Raw genomic sequence first — 24,351 nt, 5'->3', positions numbered from 1 at the left:
CATCATGGGTTTCGGTTACAAGTTGGTGGGGGACGAATTTGGGCATAAATTGGAGACTTGGAAGCTAGAGAAGATATCTTGGAACTAACTTTCACTAAATCTTTGATCACCTATCAAACAATCTTTAGTTTTTTTTTAGTTTTTGTTGGTGAAACTTGTGAAGACTATTTCCTTTTCAATTGCTTGCATTATGTGTGTTAAAGCCATGAGTGGCTAGATACTTGAATGGTTATCTTATGTTGAAGGTTTGTGGTAAACTTTTGTGTTTTTATCTATATTTCTAGAATAACAATTCCTCTTCGTTTGAATTGATTGTTATGGTGTATAATTGCTTGCTAGTAACGTGTTGATTCTTACGTTGAGCTAATTAGAAACCATACGTTCTTGGTGCCGTTGGCAATCGATATATCATGGGTATAGTTAGGTTTGGGTAAGGGTTGATTGATCATCGGGTGATAACCTCACGTTCTTGGAATCTGAGTACTTCGTCCCCCTTCATCACTGCAATTGGTTATACATGAACTATGTCTATGTAGTTCTTTCTAGTGAATGTTAACACAAAAGTTGAAGCAAACCGGATACTAAAGATAGCCGTTTATTTCCAAATTGTTTACAACCTCAAATCTTCATTTTGCAAATTAGTTAATTAATCTTAGTTTTTAAAACCAAACAAATCAAAACAACTCGTGAATTTTATTTTTCGTGCAATTTGTTTAATTTAGTTAACTTAGAAAAGCATTGCAAATAGCACATTTTCCACAAACTCCCTGTGTTCGATACCCACTTGCCACTATTTACATAGTTGTTATTGGGATTAAATTTGCGTGACCACGACATCACGTCAAATTTTTCCACTCAATGCGTATATGTGTGTGTGTGCGACAATAAGCTTGTATGAAAATCAAGTTGCCTCCTAATCAATATTTAACATGCTCTTGAATCAAAGGAACTTACGGGTTGTAACGGGGCTAGGTGCAAGGGTAGGAAAAGGAATATATATGTAGTAGCGAAGGACTTAACCGGTCTTTTATTACATAATGAAATAAACAAACAAACAAACTTAAACTTATATACAAGACAACTCAACATCACTTCTTTTTTTTTTTCTTCTTTTCTTTCTTTTTTTTTTTTTTTTCTGAACATTCAACATAACATTGAACGTATTTACACACTACTAAAATAACTACTAACACTATAAGACCGGGTCAAGTCGGGTAAATTTTTAGTAAACTAGCTAAGGGGTAACAAATGATAGGCTTTAGGCACAAAATTGGGCAACTAAATGTCCAAACCCCCGCCCCTCTCGCAACCATGCTCATATATATAATTAATGAGGCCCAACCCCCCAAATCCCACACTCACACTCACCTAGACGAGGCATCCTAGAAGTCCCCTATCATCTTCAAAAGCATGTTGACTCTAAGATTTAACAAGTATTCACACACAAGTTCTATTAACACACAACACACACCGCCACTCAAACAATGAAATATCAATAACAATCATGCGTGGCTCAATTCTCACCAAGAAAAGATTAGAAATGGGTGTCGGTGTGTCAAATGGTACAATATCAAGTTTTCAAATTGTTACACTTTTCGCTTGGATTTACAAAACTTTTTAATTTCTCAAAAATTTCCCCCATCCCCACACTTGGGATACATTGTCCCAATGTATAGTTTTGAAGGGATGATCGCTTTTAACCAAGAACATTAGCTTTCGCTAATACTCTCAAATCCCAAATTTCTTTTTGTATTTTTTATTATTTTTTTTAAAACACACCACCAACTAACACATCCCACCAAACAAACAAACACATCAAAACACCACCCAACCACCCAACCAAAAACTTAAACATGAATATATACAAAGGTGCACAAAATGAGAACAAGACACAACCTGATTAGTAAATCAGCAGTGTTGGTAGTGATGCAGCTGCGGTAATCGGACCGGTTCATAAACATCTCTTGGATTCGCCGATATCTCAACGGGGATGTTGCCAAACATCCCCACACTTGAATCATTGCATCCGCGAGGGTTGAAACGTAATAACCTGCCAAAACACAAACAGAACACCAAAGCAAAACCAAACAAAGCAAAACAAAACAAAACAAAACACAAATACAATACTCTACATCCTCGGGCTGCCTCCCGAGAGCGCTAAGTTTAACGTCTTCAGCCAGACCTAACCTGGCACTCATGGTGGTTGAGTGGGATGCTTGCACGCCTTCTTCATCATATCATCACTATCATCAGCACCCATTCCCCAATATTTGTCAAGGAATAACATGTATGCCTCCTCCTCATCCGACGGGTATGATCCTTTCCTTTTCCTCTTCTTTGTTCTTTTTCTCTGTCTCTTCCTTTTATTTTCGCCTAACCCGTTAACCATAAAACACTCTTTCTGACTCTTCTCTTCAGAAGGTCCACTTTTGTCATTAGCTTTAGGTTTAGTCAAACTGGAAAATATTTTAATTGTCATCTTTTGAGACCCAAACCTAAACTTGACCGTTCTTTCAACACAATTAATATTAGCATGAGCGGTGGCTAAGAACGGTCTTCCCAAAATAACTGTTGGTTGATAATTTTTAACACAATCAAGAACAAGAAAATCTACCGGATAATAAAAATCACCAACTTTAATTATCACATCCCGCACAATCCCCCTAGGACTTGTAGGAGTTTGATCAGCTAAAACCACAGTTGTGTCAGCTTTTTCTAATGAACCAAAATCACACTGATCAAATAAACTCCCCGGTAAAATACTAACACTCGCTCCAAGATCCAATAAAGCCCGGTCTATTTTAAAATTACCAACTTGTATAGAAATAATAGGCGCTCCCAGATCTTGGAGTTTCGTGGGAAGAGTACCCAACAAAACGACATTCACATTATTAGTTAAATCTAATTCTTTTGGAATTTTGTGACGTCGTTTTCTGGAACTTAATTCTTTTAAACACTCAACATTATCAAGATTTTCTTTAATTATTTTCAAAAAGGGTAAATTAATATTTCGATTTTCGAATTTTTCCCATTTTTCATCATGTGTTGAATTCGCTTTTGGTTTAGTTGACACCGGGGCTATTAACGCCGAAGGAAATGGAACATTAAAGGATTTTTCCACATCTTTAGTTTCCAATTTAGTTTGTGAAATCAAATCCTGATCAACGTCATAAACACTATGCTCTACCACTTTCTCAACCCTTGGTGATGGAATCTGTTCATTCACATAAAGCTCAGATGATGGTTGAAAATTTACCGTATTAATGTGTGCACTGTCTGTGTTTTGGGAACTGGAAAACTGATGTGTTGGGTCGACTTGATTATGATTAGATGACGTACCTGAATCTGTGATTACTGCAACTACCCCACGTACATGTGTAACTATCTGTTCAGTTTGTTCCAACAACAATTGATGCCTAGCCTCTAGGATCTCTTGTCGATACATGACCTCTTTGACTATGCTTGTTAGCTCCTTGATAGCTACCCGGATGTCATTCAATTCAGACTGATCCACTTGTCGACCGATTTGATACTGGCAGTCGTTTGAATAACCCCCTCGTTGATTATTGCACTGGATGTTTTGATTCATCCTGTACTTATTTTGGCAATCTTGAGCCCAATGACCAAATTCACAACAACACGAACACGGCTCATAATAATACTGGCCATCATCATAATTCACGTCCATGATAGCCTGCACAAGTAACACAACCTCGTGTAATACTGAACAAAAAAAAAATATTTTAGGTTTTTTTTTTTAATTTTGAAAGAAACTAAACTAAACTAAAAACCAAAACTAAGCGCACTAACTCCCCGGCAACGGCGCCAGGGCCGTGTCCGGGCTTCTGTGTAGACTATAAATAGGGGTGCTTGGTTCACTTCAAAGGCATCCCTTGGCAAACCACATCTCTCCCACTTCACCCACACTCCACCACCATCACAACACCCACATCCACCACCATCATCCATCATCCATCATAGAGTGTGTGTAGTAGTCTCGGGATCCAAGATTGATAGTAAGAGTTCTTGACAATCAAAGGCCATGTTTGCCTAAGTCTCTTATATCACTTGGTGAAGACAAGCATTTAGTGTAATAATTTTGTTTTGTTAATCTTTTCGCACTTTTTATTTGGTTTTGTATTAATGACTTTAATAACTAGTTTATTATTTTGAAGGTGAAACTTTCTTATCATTTGTCCATGGTGTCTTGGCATTATTTTACTGTCTATATAAAATAAAAGATATACACCATTCATATCTCTACGGTCTATATAGAGATATGTTGGCTACCTGGTCGGGGGTTAAGGGAATGGTTTGGTAAGGTTCTTGCCTTGTTCAGTGTATAGATCCTGCAAGGACCTGGGTCAAGCTTACTAGGACCTCTTTCAATACCCACTGGTATTGGATGGCGGGGGTGCGAATGGCTTGATCCCCTCATATGTAAACTACTATTAATACATTAACCCGGCTACTTGGGATTGTATCCCTGCTGACTCAAACCACTTAGCCAAGGGTAACGTCACCTTCAAAAGAGGGGCCTACCACTTTACGCATTAATAACTTAATTAATTATCTTTCAATAATCCAACCCTTTAGGATTGTATCCTTGCTGACTCAAACTACTGGGTTGAGGGTAACGTCACCTTCAAAAGAGGGGCCTACTACTATAACTAAGATAATCTCTTTAAAAGTGCAAAACTGTGGAAAACATCAAAGGTTACACGAAAGACGAGTCGGATCCAAGTGATTCATCTTGTCTATATGTTTTTATTTTATTTTTATTTCCAGCATTTTTTGTTTTTATTTTCATTTTTAAACCTTTTTCCAAAATTTTGATTTGATTAGATGTTGAGGATAAACAACCGGTACTAAAAGCTCTTGTGTCCTTGGACGACCTTGGTATCTTACCAATGCTATACTACGCACACGATGGGTGCACTTGCCCATATGTGTGTTTAGTGTTAGTAGAATATCGTGTTTTATAAATTTAAAACTTGACTAAAGTGTTAAAAGGGCTAAAAATATACATAAAAACATATAACGCTACACACGCATCAATAGCATCTGCGTTATCGTTGATCGTCTGACTAAATCTGCTCATTTTCTGCCGATACGAGAAGACTTTAAGGTAGAATGATTAGCACGGATCTACACCGACGAAATTATATGTCGACACGGGACGCCTCATGACATCATCTCTGACCGCGATGGTCGATTTACCTTGCGTCTTTGGGAAACGTTTCAATCTGCTCTCGGTACTACTCTTAATTTAAGTACCCCTTTCCATCCCCAAACCGACAGTCAGACTGAACGAACGATTCGTACCCTTGACGACATGCTTCGCTCGTGTGTCATAGATTTCGGTGGTAATTGGGACGCGCACTTACCTTTGGTCGAATTCTCGTACAATAACAGTTATCATTCTAGCATTCAAATGGCACCATTTGAGGCATTGTATGGAAGAAAATGTTGATCGCCTATGTATTGTAACACCCAGTGTTTCGAATGTCAAAGTCAAAGTCAAGATTGAAGTCAAAGAAAGAAAAGATTGCTACTTGCGATCTGTCACTCCTTGCTCAATTACTGTTTTGACTTCTTTGACTTGTAGATAGTCTTTTTATGCCTTTACGTTAGTTGTATTATGTGGAGTATTTATTAATAATCGAGGTTTTATCGCTATTTATCGATGTTTATCGCATGTTTTATCGCTTTATCGCAATCGCGCTCACAACTCGAATTATGTGTTTTGGTTATTGTTTTACATGTGTGTGCCTCTTATGTGTTACTTGTGCATGTTTATTTATGTTTATGTTGTGGTGATTAATCAAAACGCAATCGAAACCCTATCGCAATCGAATCGCAAACGCTAAACACAAGTTAAAGTTAGGATGATTGTATGTTGATATAGTAGTTGGGATTAAAAGTAATTTGAATAGGAACTCTATCGCATCGCAACGCTCATCACACGAAACGAAACTGCAAAAATCGTCGCGCCGTGCACTCCAATCGAGTGGCCAGCCGACCAAGCTGCCACCCGATCGGACTGCCACCCGATCGAGGTGCCACCCGATCGGGCTGCCACTCGATCGACCAGCCCTCTCCTCCCCTTTCCTTTTATGGACACCCTATAAATACCCCTGTCAACATCACAAACTTACCTTTTTCCGCACCTCTCGCCAGACCAGCGCTTCTTGCCCACTTTTCTTCAGATTTCTCGCGATTCTTGTAAGTATTCAACCAAAATCTTGTACTTTTTTTATCTACACGCACTCCTACACCTTTTTATCTTTTGAATCTTAACTTTTAACCAGATTTGAGGTGTTCTAGGATGATGTCATCATGGTGTTCTTATGAACTTCATGTTTCGGCTTCAGTCCACCAAGAACAACTTAGATCTGAACAATTTCCACACAAATAAACAAAGATCTTGCACAGATCTGAACATATTCATGGTGTAGAAGGATTGAAAGATGGTTTCTAACTTTCTTTCAACTCTTTTACACTCAATGCTCTCAAAACCGATAGAATCGGAGCTTGTTCTGATCTCTTACTCTTAGTATTGGTCGGTTCAAGATCGGGATTCTATCTACGCGGTTACTGATTTCGGGTTAAACATGAACCACCGTCACGAACCAGTGAACGGGTCAGGTTTGGGTGATTCCTGTCCGATCGGTTCACAAGGGTCTTGGCAAGGTTCTGTTGATTAGCAAGTTGTCACGCTGTCTTGATAAAACTACAAACTACCAAAACAATCAAGGAAGAAGACGATCAGATCGACCAGGGCGGAGTGCCGCCCGATCGGACTGCTGTCCGATCAGATTGTCACCCGATCGGGTTGCCACCCGATCGACTTGCACCTTGGGTCCCACACTTAACTTATATTTCAATGCTTATGGTTTGAACATTAAATGAATTGTTGTCTGATCGGATTGTCACCCGATCGGATTGCCACTCGACTGTGTGATGTTTAGACCTCAACACTTAAACAATTTTCAAACATGTTCAAACAAACGGATTGCCACCCGATCGGACTACAATCCGATCGAGTGACAACTGCTGTGAACTTGTTCTCACTAAAGTGTCCAACCAATCGGGTTGACGTCTGATCGAATGACCGTTCGATCGATTGACCTAAAAGGTAGAGGTACTTCTGTGTTTTCAAAATGCTACAACGAAAACTTCAAAGCACAAGCCCTCATACACAAACACATCTTTCCCAAACGAAGAAACAATCCACTCGAAAGGTCACGCGATCGGATGACCATCCGAGCGGATTGTCACCCGATCGACCGGCTACCCGATCGGATTGCTATCCGATCAGAGTACCATCCGATCCTTGACACTTCACACCATTAACGTATCGCTTATCGTTATACTATCGTTCTGATCAGGCTAATCTCACTCTAGCGCTCCCTTCAATCCATCATCGCTGTGAGTATACCGGAACCCTTTTTACTTTTGCACTTTTGGGTGTTACATACGTTACCTATATTCAAATCACATCAATCACATAACGCAAACACTATTTAAACGCTAACCGTTACTGCATGTTATACGTGACTCAATGAATGCTTGTTGTTATGTTTACACATGGATTGCTATCTACTTACCTTAGCAACGATAGTACTATTAGTTTGGACTCAACACATATTCACTCAGGGGTTATTAAGAACAATTAAATACATGGGTCACAATGGTGATCATGCATTATGAACTGCCTTGCGCAGTCAACCCGCAGTCATTGGTATTGATAGGATCATGTCGATAACTTACGTGCTTCATTTCACCATGTGTACGTGCTGGTTATGTATAAACGATTTCGAACTCTAATTTATCTATTAAACTTGTATGCTCACCTTTACATTATGTGTATTGACATTTACTTTAACGTATGTGGCAGGTGCATAAGATGTTTGAATGCTTTGCTTGCTGTGAAATCGAGGCTAGGAAAGGTCTAGAAACGAATAAATGAATTGTCTGTACTTGAAATCTGAGTTGTCAGAACAGAACAATTTGACTAGATTTTGTCTGTAAAAATTATATTACTTTTTATGTCATGGTATGGGACATGGTGCTTTAAATAATTGGTAATGTTAGTTGTTATGGAAACTTCTTGACAATCTGTTTCGCTCAGCGCCGCGCCCCGATGATTCCGCCATCGGTTGGGGTGTGACATGTATGGCACGAGATCGGAGATGCGCAAATTACCGGTCCTGAGCTGTTGCAAGAAACAACTGACAAAATCCTCCAAATTTGAGACAACCTGCTGAAAGCTCGGAGTCGTCAGAAAAGTTACGCCGATAGATGCCGCAAGCCCTTGAATTTGACGTTGGCGATCACGTACTCCTAAAGGTTTAACCTTGGAAGGGTGTGATCAGATCTGGAAAGGATCGGCAAAGTGGCCTACAGACTCAAACTACCGGAGGAACTTAGCAACGTCCACCCGACTTTCCACGTCTCAAACCTCAGAAAAGTGTCTAGCCGAGCAGAATTTACAAGTACCACTTGAGGATCTACAAGTGGACGAAACATTACACTTCGTGGAAAAGCCTGTCGAGATCATGGACCGAGAGACCAAGAAGCTCCGACGCTCACGCATTCCCATTGTGAAGGTATGCTGGGAAGGCAAACACGGCGCCGAGTTCACCTGGGAACTCGAAAGTGACATGAAGGCTAAGTATCCATAGCTATTTATTACGCCTGCGGCCTAATTTCGGGACGAAATTCCCTAAAGTAGGGGAGACTGTAACAACCCGCGTCTTTGAAGTCAAAGTATAAGTCAAAGTCAAAGTCAAAGGAAGAAAAGATTGCTAAATGCGATGTCACTCTTTGCTTAATTATTGACTGTACTCTTTGACTTTGTAATCGATACTCTATTTTATGTTACTTTAGTTGTATTATGTGGAGTAAATGTAATAATCGCAGTTTATCGCTAATCGACTTACCGCTATCTCATCGCTATCGCATCGCAACTCGATTTATGTGTTCTAGATATTGTTTTACGTGTATGTGTTAATTATGTGTTACCTGTGCATGTATAAATTCGTTTTGTGGTGATTAATCGAAAACGCAATCGCGACTCTATCGCAACGCAATCTCATTGCAAACTCGAAAGTTAAGGTTTACTTTTATGACGTATGCTAGTTAGGTTATTTGTGTAACTATTGTTTGTACTATCGCATCGCTTACTCGCAACGCATCGTAACGCTCAACGCACGAAACGAAAAGTCGAAAACCAACTCGCACCCACCATCCGATCGAATGGTCATCCGTCCTGATGACCATCCGATCGGATGGCCATCCGATCGAACTGCCCTTCGATCCATCACTGCACACTGCCTTAACTCCTCTTCACCTATAAAAACCCCCTGTCACATCACTGTTCATGATGTGACAGCTCTCTCGTCCGACCAGCACGTTCCAGCCCTATTTTCTTTCGATTCCTCGCGATTCTTGTAAGTTTTCACCTCAAACCTTGTACTTCTTTGATCTATACACATTTTGTTATCATTTTCACCATCAAATCTTAACTTTTCACCATGAAATCGGTGGATTTGGGCTGTTCTAGGGTGACGTCATCATGGGTTCTCATGAACTTCAAAGTGTGACCTCATTCCACCAAGAACAACTCAGATCTAAGAGATTTCAACATGTTTAAACACTGATTCCGCCATAATCTAAACATTTTCCAACTGATTTCCACTTTTCTTCAACATTCCTAACTTTTCACTCAAAAGCCGGTAGGATCCAAGCTCGTTCAGGCCTTCTACTTGTTCTATAGTGAAGTGTTGGACTGAGAATGGATTTCTATCGGAAAAGACGACCGATTCACGGGTTGAACATGAAGTACCATCAAGAACAGTTAACTGATCGAACGGGGTGATTCCCATCCGATCGGATGGCTTGGGCGTGATGGGGTTCCGTTGTTGGGTTCCGTTGTTTAACACGTTGTCATACCGTCTCGGTTCCATCACAAAACTTTTTCAAACTTAACATTTTCTACAAAGTAGTCAACGAACAGGTCACCATACAGACTGCCGTCCGATCGGATTGCCATCTGATCGAACGACAATCCGGCCGGATGACTTGTGACTTTTCAACACTTAACAATTTTCTAAAAAAATGTAAAGAAGATCAGTTTCAGCGAACCGCCATCTGATCGGACGGCTATCTGTCCGGATGACCATCAGGCCGGATGACCTAATTTGTAGAAACACTTCTTTATTTTGAAAATGCTACAATGAAAACTTCAAAGTCACATCATTCACAAATACATCCATCCCAAACGAATGACCGTCCGACCGGATGGTCATCCGTCCGGATTGTCATCCGATCGGATGACCCTTCGTCACTTAACACACCGACACGCTGTTCGACGCACTGTTCATCGCTTATGCTATCGTTCTGTAACCAGCCTAACTTCCCAGCGCTCCCTTCAAACCAATCCAAGGCTGTGTTATTCATTTAACACAATCTGTGAGTATACTCCACCCCTTTTTGCTTTACGCACTCTTGGGTGTTACATGCGTTACCTATATCAAATCACATCGATCACACAACGCAAACACTTTTAACGCTAACCGTTACTGCATGTTATACGTGTTACTCGATGAATGCTTATATGTTATGTTTACACAGTGATTGTTGCCTGACACCTTAGCAACGATAGTACTATAGTTTGGACTCAGCACCTGTCGTGAACAGGGGTTGTTAAGGGTATTTCTTCACGTGTCACAGTGGTGATATGTGTTGCGCATTCTACAACTCGTAGCCATGTCGGTGCATATTTCATTGTCGATAACCTGCTAGCTTCTCTTTTCAACATGTTACATGCTGGTTATGTGTAAACCGATTTTCGCTATCTACTATACTATTAAACTTGTATGCTCACCTTTACACTATGTGTATTGACTTTTATTTTAACGTATGTGACAGGTGTTTAGGATGCTTGCTTTATTTGCTGGATGTGTGGAATCAAGTCTAGGAGAGTCTAGAAACAAACAATTAATATTTTGAGTTGTCGAAACTATGATTTGTCTTTGGGATATCTATGTCTGTAACAACTGCTTTATTTGATAAATTATGGTATAGGACATAATGTTAATTATCTGGTAATTTAGTTGTTATGGATTTCTCTTGGACAATCTGTTTCGCTCAGTGCCTCACCCCGATGTTTCCGCCATCGGTTGGGGTGTGACAAATGCTATTATTGAAAGTTTCAGAGACTGTTGCCAACATTTCACATATTTCATTTTACAAATCCCATTTATTCAAAGAGAAAGAAAACTTAGACTCTTGATAATCATTGTGTTTTTTTAGCAAGCACGACTGATGATAGATGACTTGCACTATCAGAAGAAAACTCAAACAAACCACCAAACTAGGACATCAACATCAATTGATGTCCAATTGACGAACACGAATGTGTGAAATGAGATTTATTTAAAAGTAAAAAGAAAACTACATAGACTACCAGATCGGATGGTCGTTTATCTGAGTTTTCTTTCTCTTTAATGAAATGGGATTTGTTTCAAAGTAACAAAGAAAACTGAAACCCTTTTTCCTTGATAGCAGAAGCTGTTCGATTTGATGGTTCTAAACACTAAAAGGACTGCCAGATCGAAACCCTAATGTGTGAATATTAACTCAAAAAAAAAGGAAATCCTATCTATACGGTCGTATACCATTATACGGCCCGTATAAAGCTATATACGATCATTGTTTTAACATGGTGTATACGGGCCGTATAAGGTTATATGGCCCGTATAGAATAATATAAACTGAGAAAGGTTGCGCCCATAGACTTTGTCAGTTCATTTTATTCTATACGGGCCGGATAACCTTATACGACCCGTATACACCATGTTAAAACAAGATCTACCATGTGTTAGTATTAACACCCTTCTTTTCAATCGCTTTTTAGTTATTATTATTATTGTTGTTGTTGTTGTTGTTATTGCTGCTGCTGCTGTTGTTGTTGTCATTCAGTTTTAAAAGGCCTTTTGATTATTATTTAATACTAGTATTTAATAGATTCTTGCTTGCATATCTTCTCTCTCTCTCTCCTCATATATATATATATATATATATATATAGCTAGTAAATTTCCCCGTGCGTTGCGGCGGGTTCGAAATGTAAAGTAACTCGAATCTGTATCTTCTAATGAAAACGTATTATATTTGACCCGAGTCGTTTCTGAACAAAAGTTTCGTCAAAACATAGATAAACTAAAAACATACATAAAAATAACCACGAGAACGTACTATATTTGATCCGACTTATTTGCGAAACAAATTTACCTTGAAAGATTAACCACTTGAACTTATACCAACCCGTACATAAAAAAAAGTACGTAAGAAAATTAAGTTTTTAAGTTAAAGAATGGTAAGCCGTGTTACGAGAGCAACATAACGTAAAGTAACTCGAGTTTTTACCATCTAATGAAAACGTATGATAGTTGATCCTACTTGTTTTAAAACAAAATTTACATTAAAATGTAAACCAACTAAAAACGTACATGAAAAACATAAAAACTCATTATATTTGAGCCTGCCCATTTCCCAAAAAAATTAACGTTGAAACGTTAAGCAACCTGAATTTATACTGATATGTACTGACGTGAGCGAGGGTGTGTATAATTTTTAGATATATTTTGAGTACTTTTCACTCGTTTTTTCAAGCTTTAAATTTATAAAACACGATATAACACTATACTCTCTACAACACGCTAGGGCAAGTGCACCAATCGTTGGTATAGTATAGTGATGGTAGGATACCGAGGTCGTCCAAGGACACAAGAACTTTTAATACCAGAATATTATCGACGTCTAATCTAATCAAATTTTGAGAAAAAGTTTTAATAAGTAAAGTAAAGAAATAAAAGGAAGTAATAAAAGTAACAAATAGACAAGATAGAATCACTTGTTTTCGACTTGTTATTTATATATCCTTTGATGATTTCCACACTTTGGTTTTTTTAAGAGATTATCTTAGTTAAAGTGGCATGCCCTCTTTTGGAGGCAACGCTACCCTCAGCCATATTGGTCTGAGTCAGCAGGGATACAGTCCCACAAGGCTGTAGTATTGAAAGATAATGAAGTAAGTTATTAATGCAAAATATCGCATGTCCCTCTTTAATAGTAATTTATTTATAAGGGCTTTAAGCCGTTCTTACTTCCCCCGATTTGATATTATCTGCCTCAAATGAAGTCCTAATAAGCTTGAATCAATTCCTCGCAGGATCTATACACCCGCATCCCAGGATAAGCTCTAGGGAGTGTTACGCATCGGATATACAGAACACATAGTAACTAGAGGATTCACAGCGGAAGTTTCAAACTTTTATTTAAACATTAAAGAGTATTATGCATATCTCATCTTACACAATAATATTACATCAGCTTAACTATAATAGCGATCTAAATCTTCAACAACCCTCTAGACCTCTATCTCTTTAAATCTCATCATACTCGATTCCTACAATCACATGGCACCTAGGATGTGTGCCAGAAAAATATTTGGGACTCAGTATAAACTGGTGAGTTCATGAACATAAATGATTTTATTCAAAACATATATTTATCGACTATAACATCAATCAGATATAATCGTGGCAAACAGATAAGAACAGAGTAAGCACAGTATGTTCACATAACCAGGCTATGTATACAAACACCACTGGGTAAATCAGATACATACAACCAGCCCTCAATCATCCTATCAATCATTGCCACATATCACAGATGCCATACATAGTCGATTCTAAAGTTATTACCAATCAGATAGAACAATCACATCCTGTTTTAGAAACGCTTTAGAAGAACTCACCTTGTTATCTTGCAGTTCTTGAGCCTTCAGATAATTAAGCTTCTTGTAAGTCTATAGTCTTGGTTCTAAGCTTTCTGATAACTAAGCATCTAATTTAACATAGTACACTACGCACAAGTGTAAAAACCGAATCAACTTTAACGATAATCACGAGATCAAAACCACAACATAGATGACAAAGTATAGCTTTATTTAGGCAGCACTTAAACATCCGTTGATTGGTTTCAAATCGATCAGACAGGTATCGTACCAATGATCATGATTCCGTACACTTTTACGTAGCAGGGATTAGGGTTTAGGGACTCGGGAATTATAAAGACAGAACAAGAGAGCAAAAGAAAGTGAAAGTGAACAACTGAAATAGTCCAGAGCTCGTCCCTTTTATAGTCAATCCTTGACCTCGTCGACCAGCTTTTGCCAATTTTGTCGTGTAGCGCGACGTGTTAGGCAAGGCATAGGTTGCCACGTGTCCACCTAGGACTGCAACGTGTCACCACCTCGTGAAACGTGTCCCCCGCCGCCTTTTTCATCCAATCATGTGTTTTTCTCGATTTTCGTGCTGATACTTATCGCGTATGTTCGGGTCTTGATCCTAAATGGTTCGGTTTATAATTGTGAGTTTAGTAAAGGTACTTTTGTGCGGGTTGGTTCATCAACCGTCAAGTTTTTCTTAACCACTAAGTTCTCTTGTGCACTTGGGATTTTAATTACGGGTTTGTTCGGAACATTTTGGATTTTATTGACCCGAAGACTCGGGATGTTACACGTTAAGTCGTTAAATATAATAAATAAGCATTTTACAACTAAAATATCTCATCAAAATATGCTATTCATAGTTTGTTATTGCACTAATAGTTTGTTATTACGGTACATGTATTGTATTGTATTATATTATAATTATAACTATAATTATAGGAATGAATTTAAACAAGAACGCTAAATACTGTGAGAACCATAAACACAAATGCACGATTCTTTTTTAGTTTAGTTAATTGTATATTGAAGATATTAAGTTATGTTATATTATGTTGTGTTATATTATATTATAGCGTGTGATATAATACTATACCATATATTATATTCTTTGTTTAATTTAGGTAACATGAGATCACATGATATACACAATATAATAGAATGTAATATTATCTAAACTAAACAACCAATACAATACAATACAATACAATACGATACGATACGATACGATACGATACGATACGATACGATACGATACGATACGATACGATACGATACGGTACGGTACGGTACGGTACGGTACGGTACGGTACGGTACGGTACGGTACGGTACGGTACGGTACGGTACGGTACGGTACGATACGATACGATACGATACGATACGATACGATACGATACGATACGATACGATACGATACGATACGATACGATACGATACGATACGATACGATACGATACGATACGATACGATACGATACGATACGATACAATACAATACAATACAATACAATACAATATAATATAATATAATATTAACTAAACAAAACAAAGAATCATAATAAAAATTTGTTGGCCCGAATATAATAAAAAAAAGAAAAAATATGTGTGTGTATATTATATTTGAGATAATATGCATGAGTTTTATATTTACCATAATTCTTTTTAAAAATAGTTATATAAAAATTATTAAAAAGACTAAACATTGTCCCCATTACATTACTTTTCTCATAATAGACGTTTGGTAATTGTATGTATATTAATTTTAGAAATAAAACTATGAAATATTTTTTGTAGCTTATTTAATAATATTAGTTTTTACAACTATAATGGGTTTTTATATTTTTTGGAGTTAATTACAAAGATAGTCCTTGTGGTTTATTGAATGTAACACCTTTGAGTACTAACATAAAATTATATAAGGGTATATTAGTCATTTTACACTGATTTAACAGAAATTAACGACAGTTAGCCTTAAAACCCAAATGTGTTACAAAATCGAAACCATAGAACCTGAACCTACTAAAAAAATAAGTTAGTACTCAAAGGTGTTATATTGAATAAATCATAAGTACCATCTACGTAATTAACTTAAAAATATATGAGTAACAAATATAAATGAGTTGTCTATGAGTAGTTGACCGAACAATACACCGTTTTGACGATGTAAACATACGGGATGTTTACATATTTCCCCCTCCTTAGAAGTTTTATTACATATTTCCCCAACCCATAAATTTAATTACATATTTCCCCTTCCTAAAGAAGTCTTATTACATATTTCCCCAATCTCTCCATTATTATTATTAATTTTCCCAATCTCTAAATTTAATTACATATTTCACTTTCCTAAACCACATATATTACATATTTATCCATTTCATTAAAAATATTCTTATAGAATTACTATTTTACCCCTAATGATTTTCTATACATATTTCTTAAGCATATTTCGTTGAGTTGATTTTCTATACATATTTCTTAAATTGGACTATTGGAGTGACGGTTGGCGACCTCACGTGGTATCAGCTCTGCAATTGCTTTCCAATATTGTTTATCTGCTTCCTTGTGAAACTTCTCTTGATTCTTCAAGTACAACTGACCAAAGATTGCATTTAAACCCATCACATTTCGCATTTTATCACATATAAACTGCATGGGTATGGGTTGAAACTAGTGCTTTTCATGTAAATTTTTAACGACTAATTTCAAAGTGATTTTTAGACCGAAAACCTGTAACATGCTGACGAAATTAAATAGTTTATGTATCAATTTCAGTATGATGGTTTTTACACTACATGTAAAATGTAGCTATATATTGCAATTTGCCATAAGCAAGCAGCAATACTAGACAAATTATACAACAAAAAACTGTTGTTGTTTTTGGTGTGAGAGATCGAAAAGATAAGACAACAGGCTGTAAGTATAACCTTCTCGCGTTCTATGTTGAGAGCCGTGTTGTTTTTTATGTTCTTTTTCCGTTTGTCTGTGAACGCTCGTTTAAATTCATCAGCTTCTGCAATTACTTGATTCCTCAGTTCCTTTTCCTCCTTTTCCTTATCTTCAAGATAAATGGCATTCTGGCTGCAGAGATGAATGAAGTCATAAATTCACCAAAACTGGTTGATTTAGATACGATAACATGAAACTCCAGAAGCTACTTTGGTTCAATGTTGTTGAATGACAACAAAATCAGAGGATCATGTGAATTAAAGTAAATATCATAATTAATTTGTAACGACAGTTGTCTTTGTTGATTGAAGTTTACATAGACATGCAAGATCTAATATAATTATAGGATCTGAGATGTTGATATTACCGACGCCACTCGTGAAATGCAGCGCACATATGAAGAGGATCAGGCAGAAGAGGTCCATTGCCAGCAGAAGAGAAAATGAGTCTGTTTGATTCGGGGTCGAAGGAGGAGGGTGTAGAGAATCCTCCATAATTAACGTCCTGAGAATAGGCCCTTATAATTATTAGGGATGGCAAAAAAGCCCAAGCCCGACGGGTATACCCGAAACCCGAAACATACGGGCCGGGTATACCCGAAGCCCGATGGGTATGGGCCGGGTATGGGCTTAAAAATGGAAAAAAATCGGGTACGGGTACGGGTATGGGATTTAGTGATACCCGCCCGATACCCAGCCCATTTACCCGAATAATACCCGAAATAAATATATTATAAATTTCCATACATATAACTATATTAGTATCCAGAAAATTATATTTTTTCTTTTCATCTTTACCTTATTCTACTCATAAAGTAAGAACACAAAAAGTCAAGTAGCAACAACACCATTATCAGATCGAGATCTTGTTCTTGTAGTGAAGGTAATTTTTTTTCATGTCTACCAAGTGCTCAACCAAATGCTAAACAAATAAACTAACTTTATGTGTTGTATATGTTTTGAGTTATTGTTTTCAAGTGTTGGAATTGAAGATGATAAACATGTCTTTTATTGATCCTTGTAATGCTACACAAAGTATGTGAGAACAGATACGCCCAGTGGAATAAGTTCATGTGTATTTGGCAACTGCTTAGTGACCAAATAACTTATTTTTGAGCATGTATATTCGAAATGGAAGTATTTAATCGTTTTGATTTAGCTTGGTATATGTGGTATGAATATGATATGGAAGTATTTAATCATATTTTCATTTCTTATAGTTATTAAAATTGTAAACTATATAAAAATCAAAGTAAAAATTGCACATTTGTCTCAACGGGTATTTTTAAGAAATTAACGGGTATACCCGATACCCGCGGGTATGCCCGATACCCGACGGGTAATTACCCGACAAATACCTGACGGGTAACGGGCCGGGTATGAGACAAAAAATTACAACTGGGTAAGGGCCTGGGATTACCAATGCCCGGCCCAAAACCGGCCCATTGCCATTCCTAATAATTATTGCACGAAGCTAGGAAATATATTGTAGTTATTTATTTAATAAATTTATTAGGGGTAAAATAGTAATTCTATAAGAGTATTTTTAATGAAATGGATAAATATGTAATATATGTGGTTTAGGAAGGTGAAATATGTAATTAAATTTAGAGATTGGGGAAATATGTAATAAAAATTTAGAGATTGGGGAAATATGTAATAAGCCTTCTTTAGGAAGGGAAAATATGTAATTAAATTGATGAGTTGAGAAAATATGTAATAAAACTTTTTGGGAGGGGGAAATATGTAAAAATCTCTAAATATAGCGTGAATAAAGTTCTCCTTTAAAAAAAAAAAAAAGAAAGAAAAAAACATATTAGCATGTTTCACGAGGTGTATTTATTGTTGAAAAGCATTAGTACGTACATAGTCAAAACTAATTATTAATACATTCACACACCATTGATTCATATATCACAGAACCTTCTTCAAGTCTTTGTACATACCAATTCCGCCCACAATCAAAGTTGTGCATTAATACATTCATACGTACATTGATACATATCGTCTACCTTTTTAAGTGTTTCAATATCTATATATACACACAAATTCGAATAAAGAATTCCAAGATAACTCAACTCCACTTACAGCCATGTCACTTATTTGTTTGAACAACAAAAGTATTATTAGTAAGCTCAATCCTAGCTTTCCCGTTATAAACAGCCTCAAATGGAGGACCCAAACTTCTTGGTCAAGTTCCAATACCATCACTCTCATTTCACCTTCAACCAAGCTCTTTCGAACATCATGTACCGCGATTCACAAAACAAATGACTATGTTACTAGAGATGTAGGAACAACAACACAAGGGGAGACAATGTCAGAGTTGGAGGCGGCGTTACCTAAGGGATGGTTTTGGTTCAGGAAATGGCATTCGGAAGACATGGCTAACGTTTTCTGGTACGCTGTGATTCACGTGTTGGCTGTTTGTGCACCTTTTATGTTCACCTGGGGGGCGTTCTGGGTGGCTACGGGCTTGAGTTTCTTGACCGGGTTTGGGGTCACCCTTGGTTACCATAGACTACTTTGCCACAGAAGTTTCAAGGTCCCAAAATGGCTCGAGTATTTCTTTGTCTATTGCGGTGCTCATGCCTTCCAGGTACTATGCCTATATTAATACATATTAGGTTATAGACCCGCGTATTACATGAGCTCTGTGTGTGTATATGTATATATAATTTATAAATCTCTAAATACATTATAGTAATGACAGGGTGTCGTCAGCATAGCATCCTTTTGCACGATGACATGTCGTCGATACAAGTTGGTTCAATTTTTTTGGGTTTTCATACTCTGTTGTGATGACACCTCGTGACAAATCGTTAGGCGGGATTAGAAAAGAAAAATGCCCTCCATTTAGTATCTTTGTCGTCGTGATAACTACAGTTAATTTTTTTAAAAACTTTTTATTAATCTCAAACTCCACATACCGAACCGAATAAATAGACCCCCACACCTATATTTTTTTGAACCACAATGAGTCAATGACCTAATTCTAACACAACTCAAACTCTATAAAATAAACTAATTAAATACAAACCTATAAACCAAACAATTTGAACAATTAAACTAATCTATCTGAAATAAACATTAAACCTTTAACTCAATCTATTTATCTCCTCATCTTTTCACATCTGTGAATAATCAGAACTATTCCAACAGTTTACTGAGTCTCTTAAACATTTTCAATTACGCATAACTTTTAAATGAATGATTTTAGTTATTAGTTTTCTCCAATTGAAACTGCAGAAAGATCCACTATTCTATGTGAATACACACAAGAATCACCACAAGTACGCTGATACAGATAGGGATCCTGTTGCGCCAACCCACGGTTTTTGGTACTGTAATATGGGCTGGTTCTGTAACAACCATCACATTGCTGCAAAGGTGATTTCCAGATGCGTTATATATATAGACAATTTACATGTTATTTATATCTTGCCCATTAATATATATATATATATATATTGCTCAATTGACTTAGTGTGGAGAATCAAAAGGTGGAGAATACTCTAAGGTACCGGAGCTAAAGGCACAGTGGTTGTATAGGTTTCTTCATGACACATATTATTGGCATCCAACTGCACTTGCAGCATTATTATATCTCCATGGAGGCCTTTCATACTTGGCTTGGGGAATGGTATGTATTTAATTAGTAACTGATAAATGTATTTAAGGGATTTTCATTCGATAGTTTAAGTTTTATAGAACGAGTATTCATGTGTTTAAATTCCTGTAGGGAATGAGAGGTGTGGTAGTTCATCATTTTGCCTCTCTTGCAACGTTTGTTAGCCATATATGGGGCGATAGACCATGGAACACCCCAGATACTTCCACCAATAATTGGTAAGTTTGGCTGTAAAAATCAATACAAAAAAAGTTGGGTTGTGTATGTATTTAGATAACCGATAACATCGATCATTGAAACAGGTGGGTCGCCATGTTAACATTGGGAGAGGGTTGGCATAACAATCACCATGCTTTTCCAAGATCCGCTCGACATGGATTCGAGTGGTGGCAATTTGACTTGACATGGGAATTGATCAAGTTTCTCAAGTTGGTTGGACTGGCTAGAGATGTCAAGTTACCAACAGAGGCTGAAAAAAGGAGAATGTCAGTAAAATTAAAAATAAAAGGGAAAGTAGAGTAGAACATAAACATTATGTGACAGAGGTATAGATAGTCAATAAGTTTGAAGTTGTCCTAGCTAGCTACATGGGTGAACAAACTTCATATGGTTTATAACCATGTATTGTTTTACACCAATGCAACATACACATAGGGGGTTGCGATTTAGTTTGATTTTTTTTTTTAACGGCCAACACAATCAATCCCGAACACTTTCGGGGCATCCACTCAGGGCCGGCCAACCCATGCCAGTGCTCGAGGCCCAAATTTTTAAAGAAAGCTCGAAATGTTTTTATAAGCTTTTATATGTGTAGTAAATTATATATTTAATATATGCATTCATTTAATATACATAAAATTGTTGGTGGTGAAGTGGAAAAACCATCTCAAGATAATATAAATGTCTCAAGTTCAAGGCTTGGCTCCACCTCCAAAGTCTGACTTTTTTTTTTTTTTTTTTTTTTTTTTGTAAATTCATTTCCCCTTAGCATAATTTTGGGCCCAGTTTTTTATTTTGTCCGAGGCCTAAATTATTTTTAGAGTTCTCAGAGACGACTCTCCACCCACTCGACCAAACGAAGTACCCCGAGAGTAACCCGAGTCCACCACCAATTATGGGGAAACCTCGGTAACCCACCCGCCCGTAGGCACGACCGTTAAATAACCGGTAAAACCCGTTTGGCTCAAGGATCGAACCCAGATTTCCCTGGGTCTCCTATCATTGTCCACCAATGCTTCACTCTCCACCAAGTAAGAGTTAAACCTATATCTCTCAAGAGAAATAGAAATGCTCTACCACTTGAATGACTTCAAACTTGTGCATACCGCTCAGTATGAGAGGTTGATACAATTTCAAGCACTCAATAAAATTAAATTATTCCATTTAATACAATTATAAAATGTGATTCTTTTCCTTTTATGACTACAAGAAATAACAACTTTAGCGACGACCCTTTTAGCGGAGACTTCAGGAACATCGTCGCTAAAGATTCTATCCGTGTCCAATCTTTAAAACAGATCCAAAATAAATTTCCAAATCACTCTAAGGGGAGGAGGGGTGGTTCACTAGTGATAGATTCTATCACTCCCAGTATCCAATCAAATCATGCCATGTCATCAACCAAATTTCTATCACTAGTGATAGAAATGTAGGGAGGGTGGTATCACTAATGATGGAATTCTATCACTCCCAATTTTTTTTTAATTTTCATTTTAAAATTAGAAAATTTTAATTTTATTTTAAAACAAAATTATAAATCTCACTAATTTTTTTAATTTTTTATTTTAAATTAGAAATTAACAATAAAACACTAAAATTAAAAATTTCATTAAAACATACTACTTCAATTTAACATACTAGAAACACATAATTTTTTTTAAAAAAAAAACCTACTAGTTCGATTAAATCGTATCTCAACCGAAAGTGAGTTTCTTCATTACGCAATTCTAATTGGATATTTTGTGGAACTTGAACTTGTGTAGGAGGATCCGGCACCCAATCCGGGGATATTGCACGTCCGTCTTGTTTGATCAACATATTGTGCAATATGATACATGCGTACATACACTATGCTATGTATTGATTTCTTGCTCGTCGCACGAACCAGTCGGTGTAGTATACCCCATCTACCCTTTAAAACACCAAATGCCCTCTCAACATCTTTTCTTGCCGATTCTTGCAATTTTTTGAACGCCTTTTCTTTAGCCTCGACAGGAAATGAGGGAGCTTTCACAAAAACAGACCAAGACGGGTAGATACCATCCACAAGATAAAAGCCTCGTCTGTAATGTCGACTGTTAACATAGAAAGGAGAGGAAGGTGCGGTACCATCCATTACGCTTTGGAACAACGGCGACGTGTGCAACACATTGATGTCGTTGTTTGAACCTGGAACACCGAAATACGAATGCCAAATCCATAAATCATTCGACGCCACCGCTTCTAGTATGATGGTTGGTCTTTTGATGTCTCCCCTGACATACGCCCCTCGCAACTCTCTTGGACAATTTTTCCACTCGATATGTGTACAATCGATGCTACCGAGCATCCCGGGAAAATGCCATCTAGCCTCGTGTGCGGCGTAAATACGTGAGATGTCGTGGATCGTCGGTTTACGTAAAAACTCTTTAGCATATAACTTAATGACCGCGTTGCAAAAAAATTGCAAACATTCACGTGAAGTTCTGGCCGACATAGCTAGGTATTCATCATATTGATCGGGAGGGTTACCTGTCACTAGTTGGCGAATGACGGACGTGCATTTTTGTATCGGCGTGAAACTTGGTTTGCCCTCGCATCGTAACCTTCTTGAAACCATTCCTCGCTTGCTTCGATGTCTCCAACAATCTTTAAAAATAATTCTTTGGGTAAACGAAACCGATCTCTAAACGTTTCGGCATTGTATAGCGGGTTTTCCACAAAATAATCGTTCATCAAAACTTCGTTGGCACGTATACGATCACGGTCGACCATCTTCTTCTTTGGGCGGGACGACTCGGCATCAAGCTCGTTATACACCGACACAAAATATTTTAGCGTCTCGTTGTCGGAAGACGACTCGGTATCGGTATCGCTAGACATCGGAAACGTCGAATCCGTAGGGAATTCCATTTGAGAAAGATATAAAAATTGTGTGAAATGGGTTTAAATTGGTTTAAAAGATGTAGATTGGTGTGTGTAAAATGGTTAAAATGTAGATATATAAATAGATAAATGGTTTGAAAGGTTTTTTTTTAATCAATATAACCGTTTTAAAACGGTCAAATTACGTTCAGACGGTCGAATTTTTCAAACATCAACGTGTTATAGGTTCAACGCGTTTTATTCTTCACGCGTTATGAGGGCACCGGCGGCGGTGTTCCGTGATGAATCAACGAGTGATGGGGTGGTATAACGGAACCACCCCGTGTGCTCTAAGTAAAAAAGCATAGAATCATTTTTTTAATGGTATGAATTTACTAATTAATACTGTGAAATATCCCCTAAATCGCAAAATAATAAAACATCCCTAATTGGTAAATAAGTGGTCTTTGGATGGACAGAGGAAAACACACTTAAAAGTTGCTTCGGGTAAAGTGACTAAACACGAGAAAGCGTGCCTTGACAACCAACATGTCTTTATCCCATTTGCATTTGATACTTTTGGTTTCCTTACGTTAGAGGCTATGGACCTACTTAGTCAAATACAAAAGGTCATGCATAGTAATGTTATGACCCCGAGATCTATGAATGTAGTTTTTAAAATATTTGGTTTTCTGTTCAATAAAAGGCAACAAAGCAACCTGATACCTGTATACTTCTATTTTGATGTAATTTCTATTTGGTGAAAAGTAAAGTATGTACCATTGTTTGCAATTACCTTAAATGGAGTTAATAAAACGTGACTGTGTTACATATAAGGGTGGGCGGGGTGCCCACCGAAATCCATTCGGTAACCCTCTTGCCGCATAGGTGAAGGTGCCGCCATCATGT

The 24,351-nt window shown here is 37.4% G+C and overlaps 1 protein-coding gene across 1 annotated transcript; it reads left to right on the top strand.

Annotated features, from left to right (window-relative positions):
* The first annotated feature begins 18,713 nt into the window (after positions 1-18,713).
* LOC110884407 (delta-9 acyl-lipid desaturase 1) lies at positions 18,714-21,209 on the top strand. The gene is made up of 5 exons (XM_022132116.2): positions 18,714-19,347; positions 19,998-20,138; positions 20,236-20,391; positions 20,491-20,597; positions 20,682-21,209. Exons 1-5 carry the CDS (start codon positions 18,841-18,843, stop codon positions 20,899-20,901), a joined length of 1,131 nt encoding a protein of 376 aa, XP_021987808.1. The 5' UTR covers positions 18,714-18,840; the 3' UTR covers positions 20,902-21,209.
* Positions 21,210-24,351: the final 3,142 nt, after the last annotated feature.

Source organism: Helianthus annuus, chromosome 10 (assembly GCF_002127325.2).
Source record: "Helianthus annuus cultivar XRQ/B chromosome 10, HanXRQr2.0-SUNRISE, whole genome shotgun sequence".
Taxonomy (NCBI): domain Eukaryota; kingdom Viridiplantae; phylum Streptophyta; class Magnoliopsida; order Asterales; family Asteraceae; genus Helianthus; species Helianthus annuus.
This window is presented reverse-complemented; position numbering and strand designations above follow the sequence as displayed.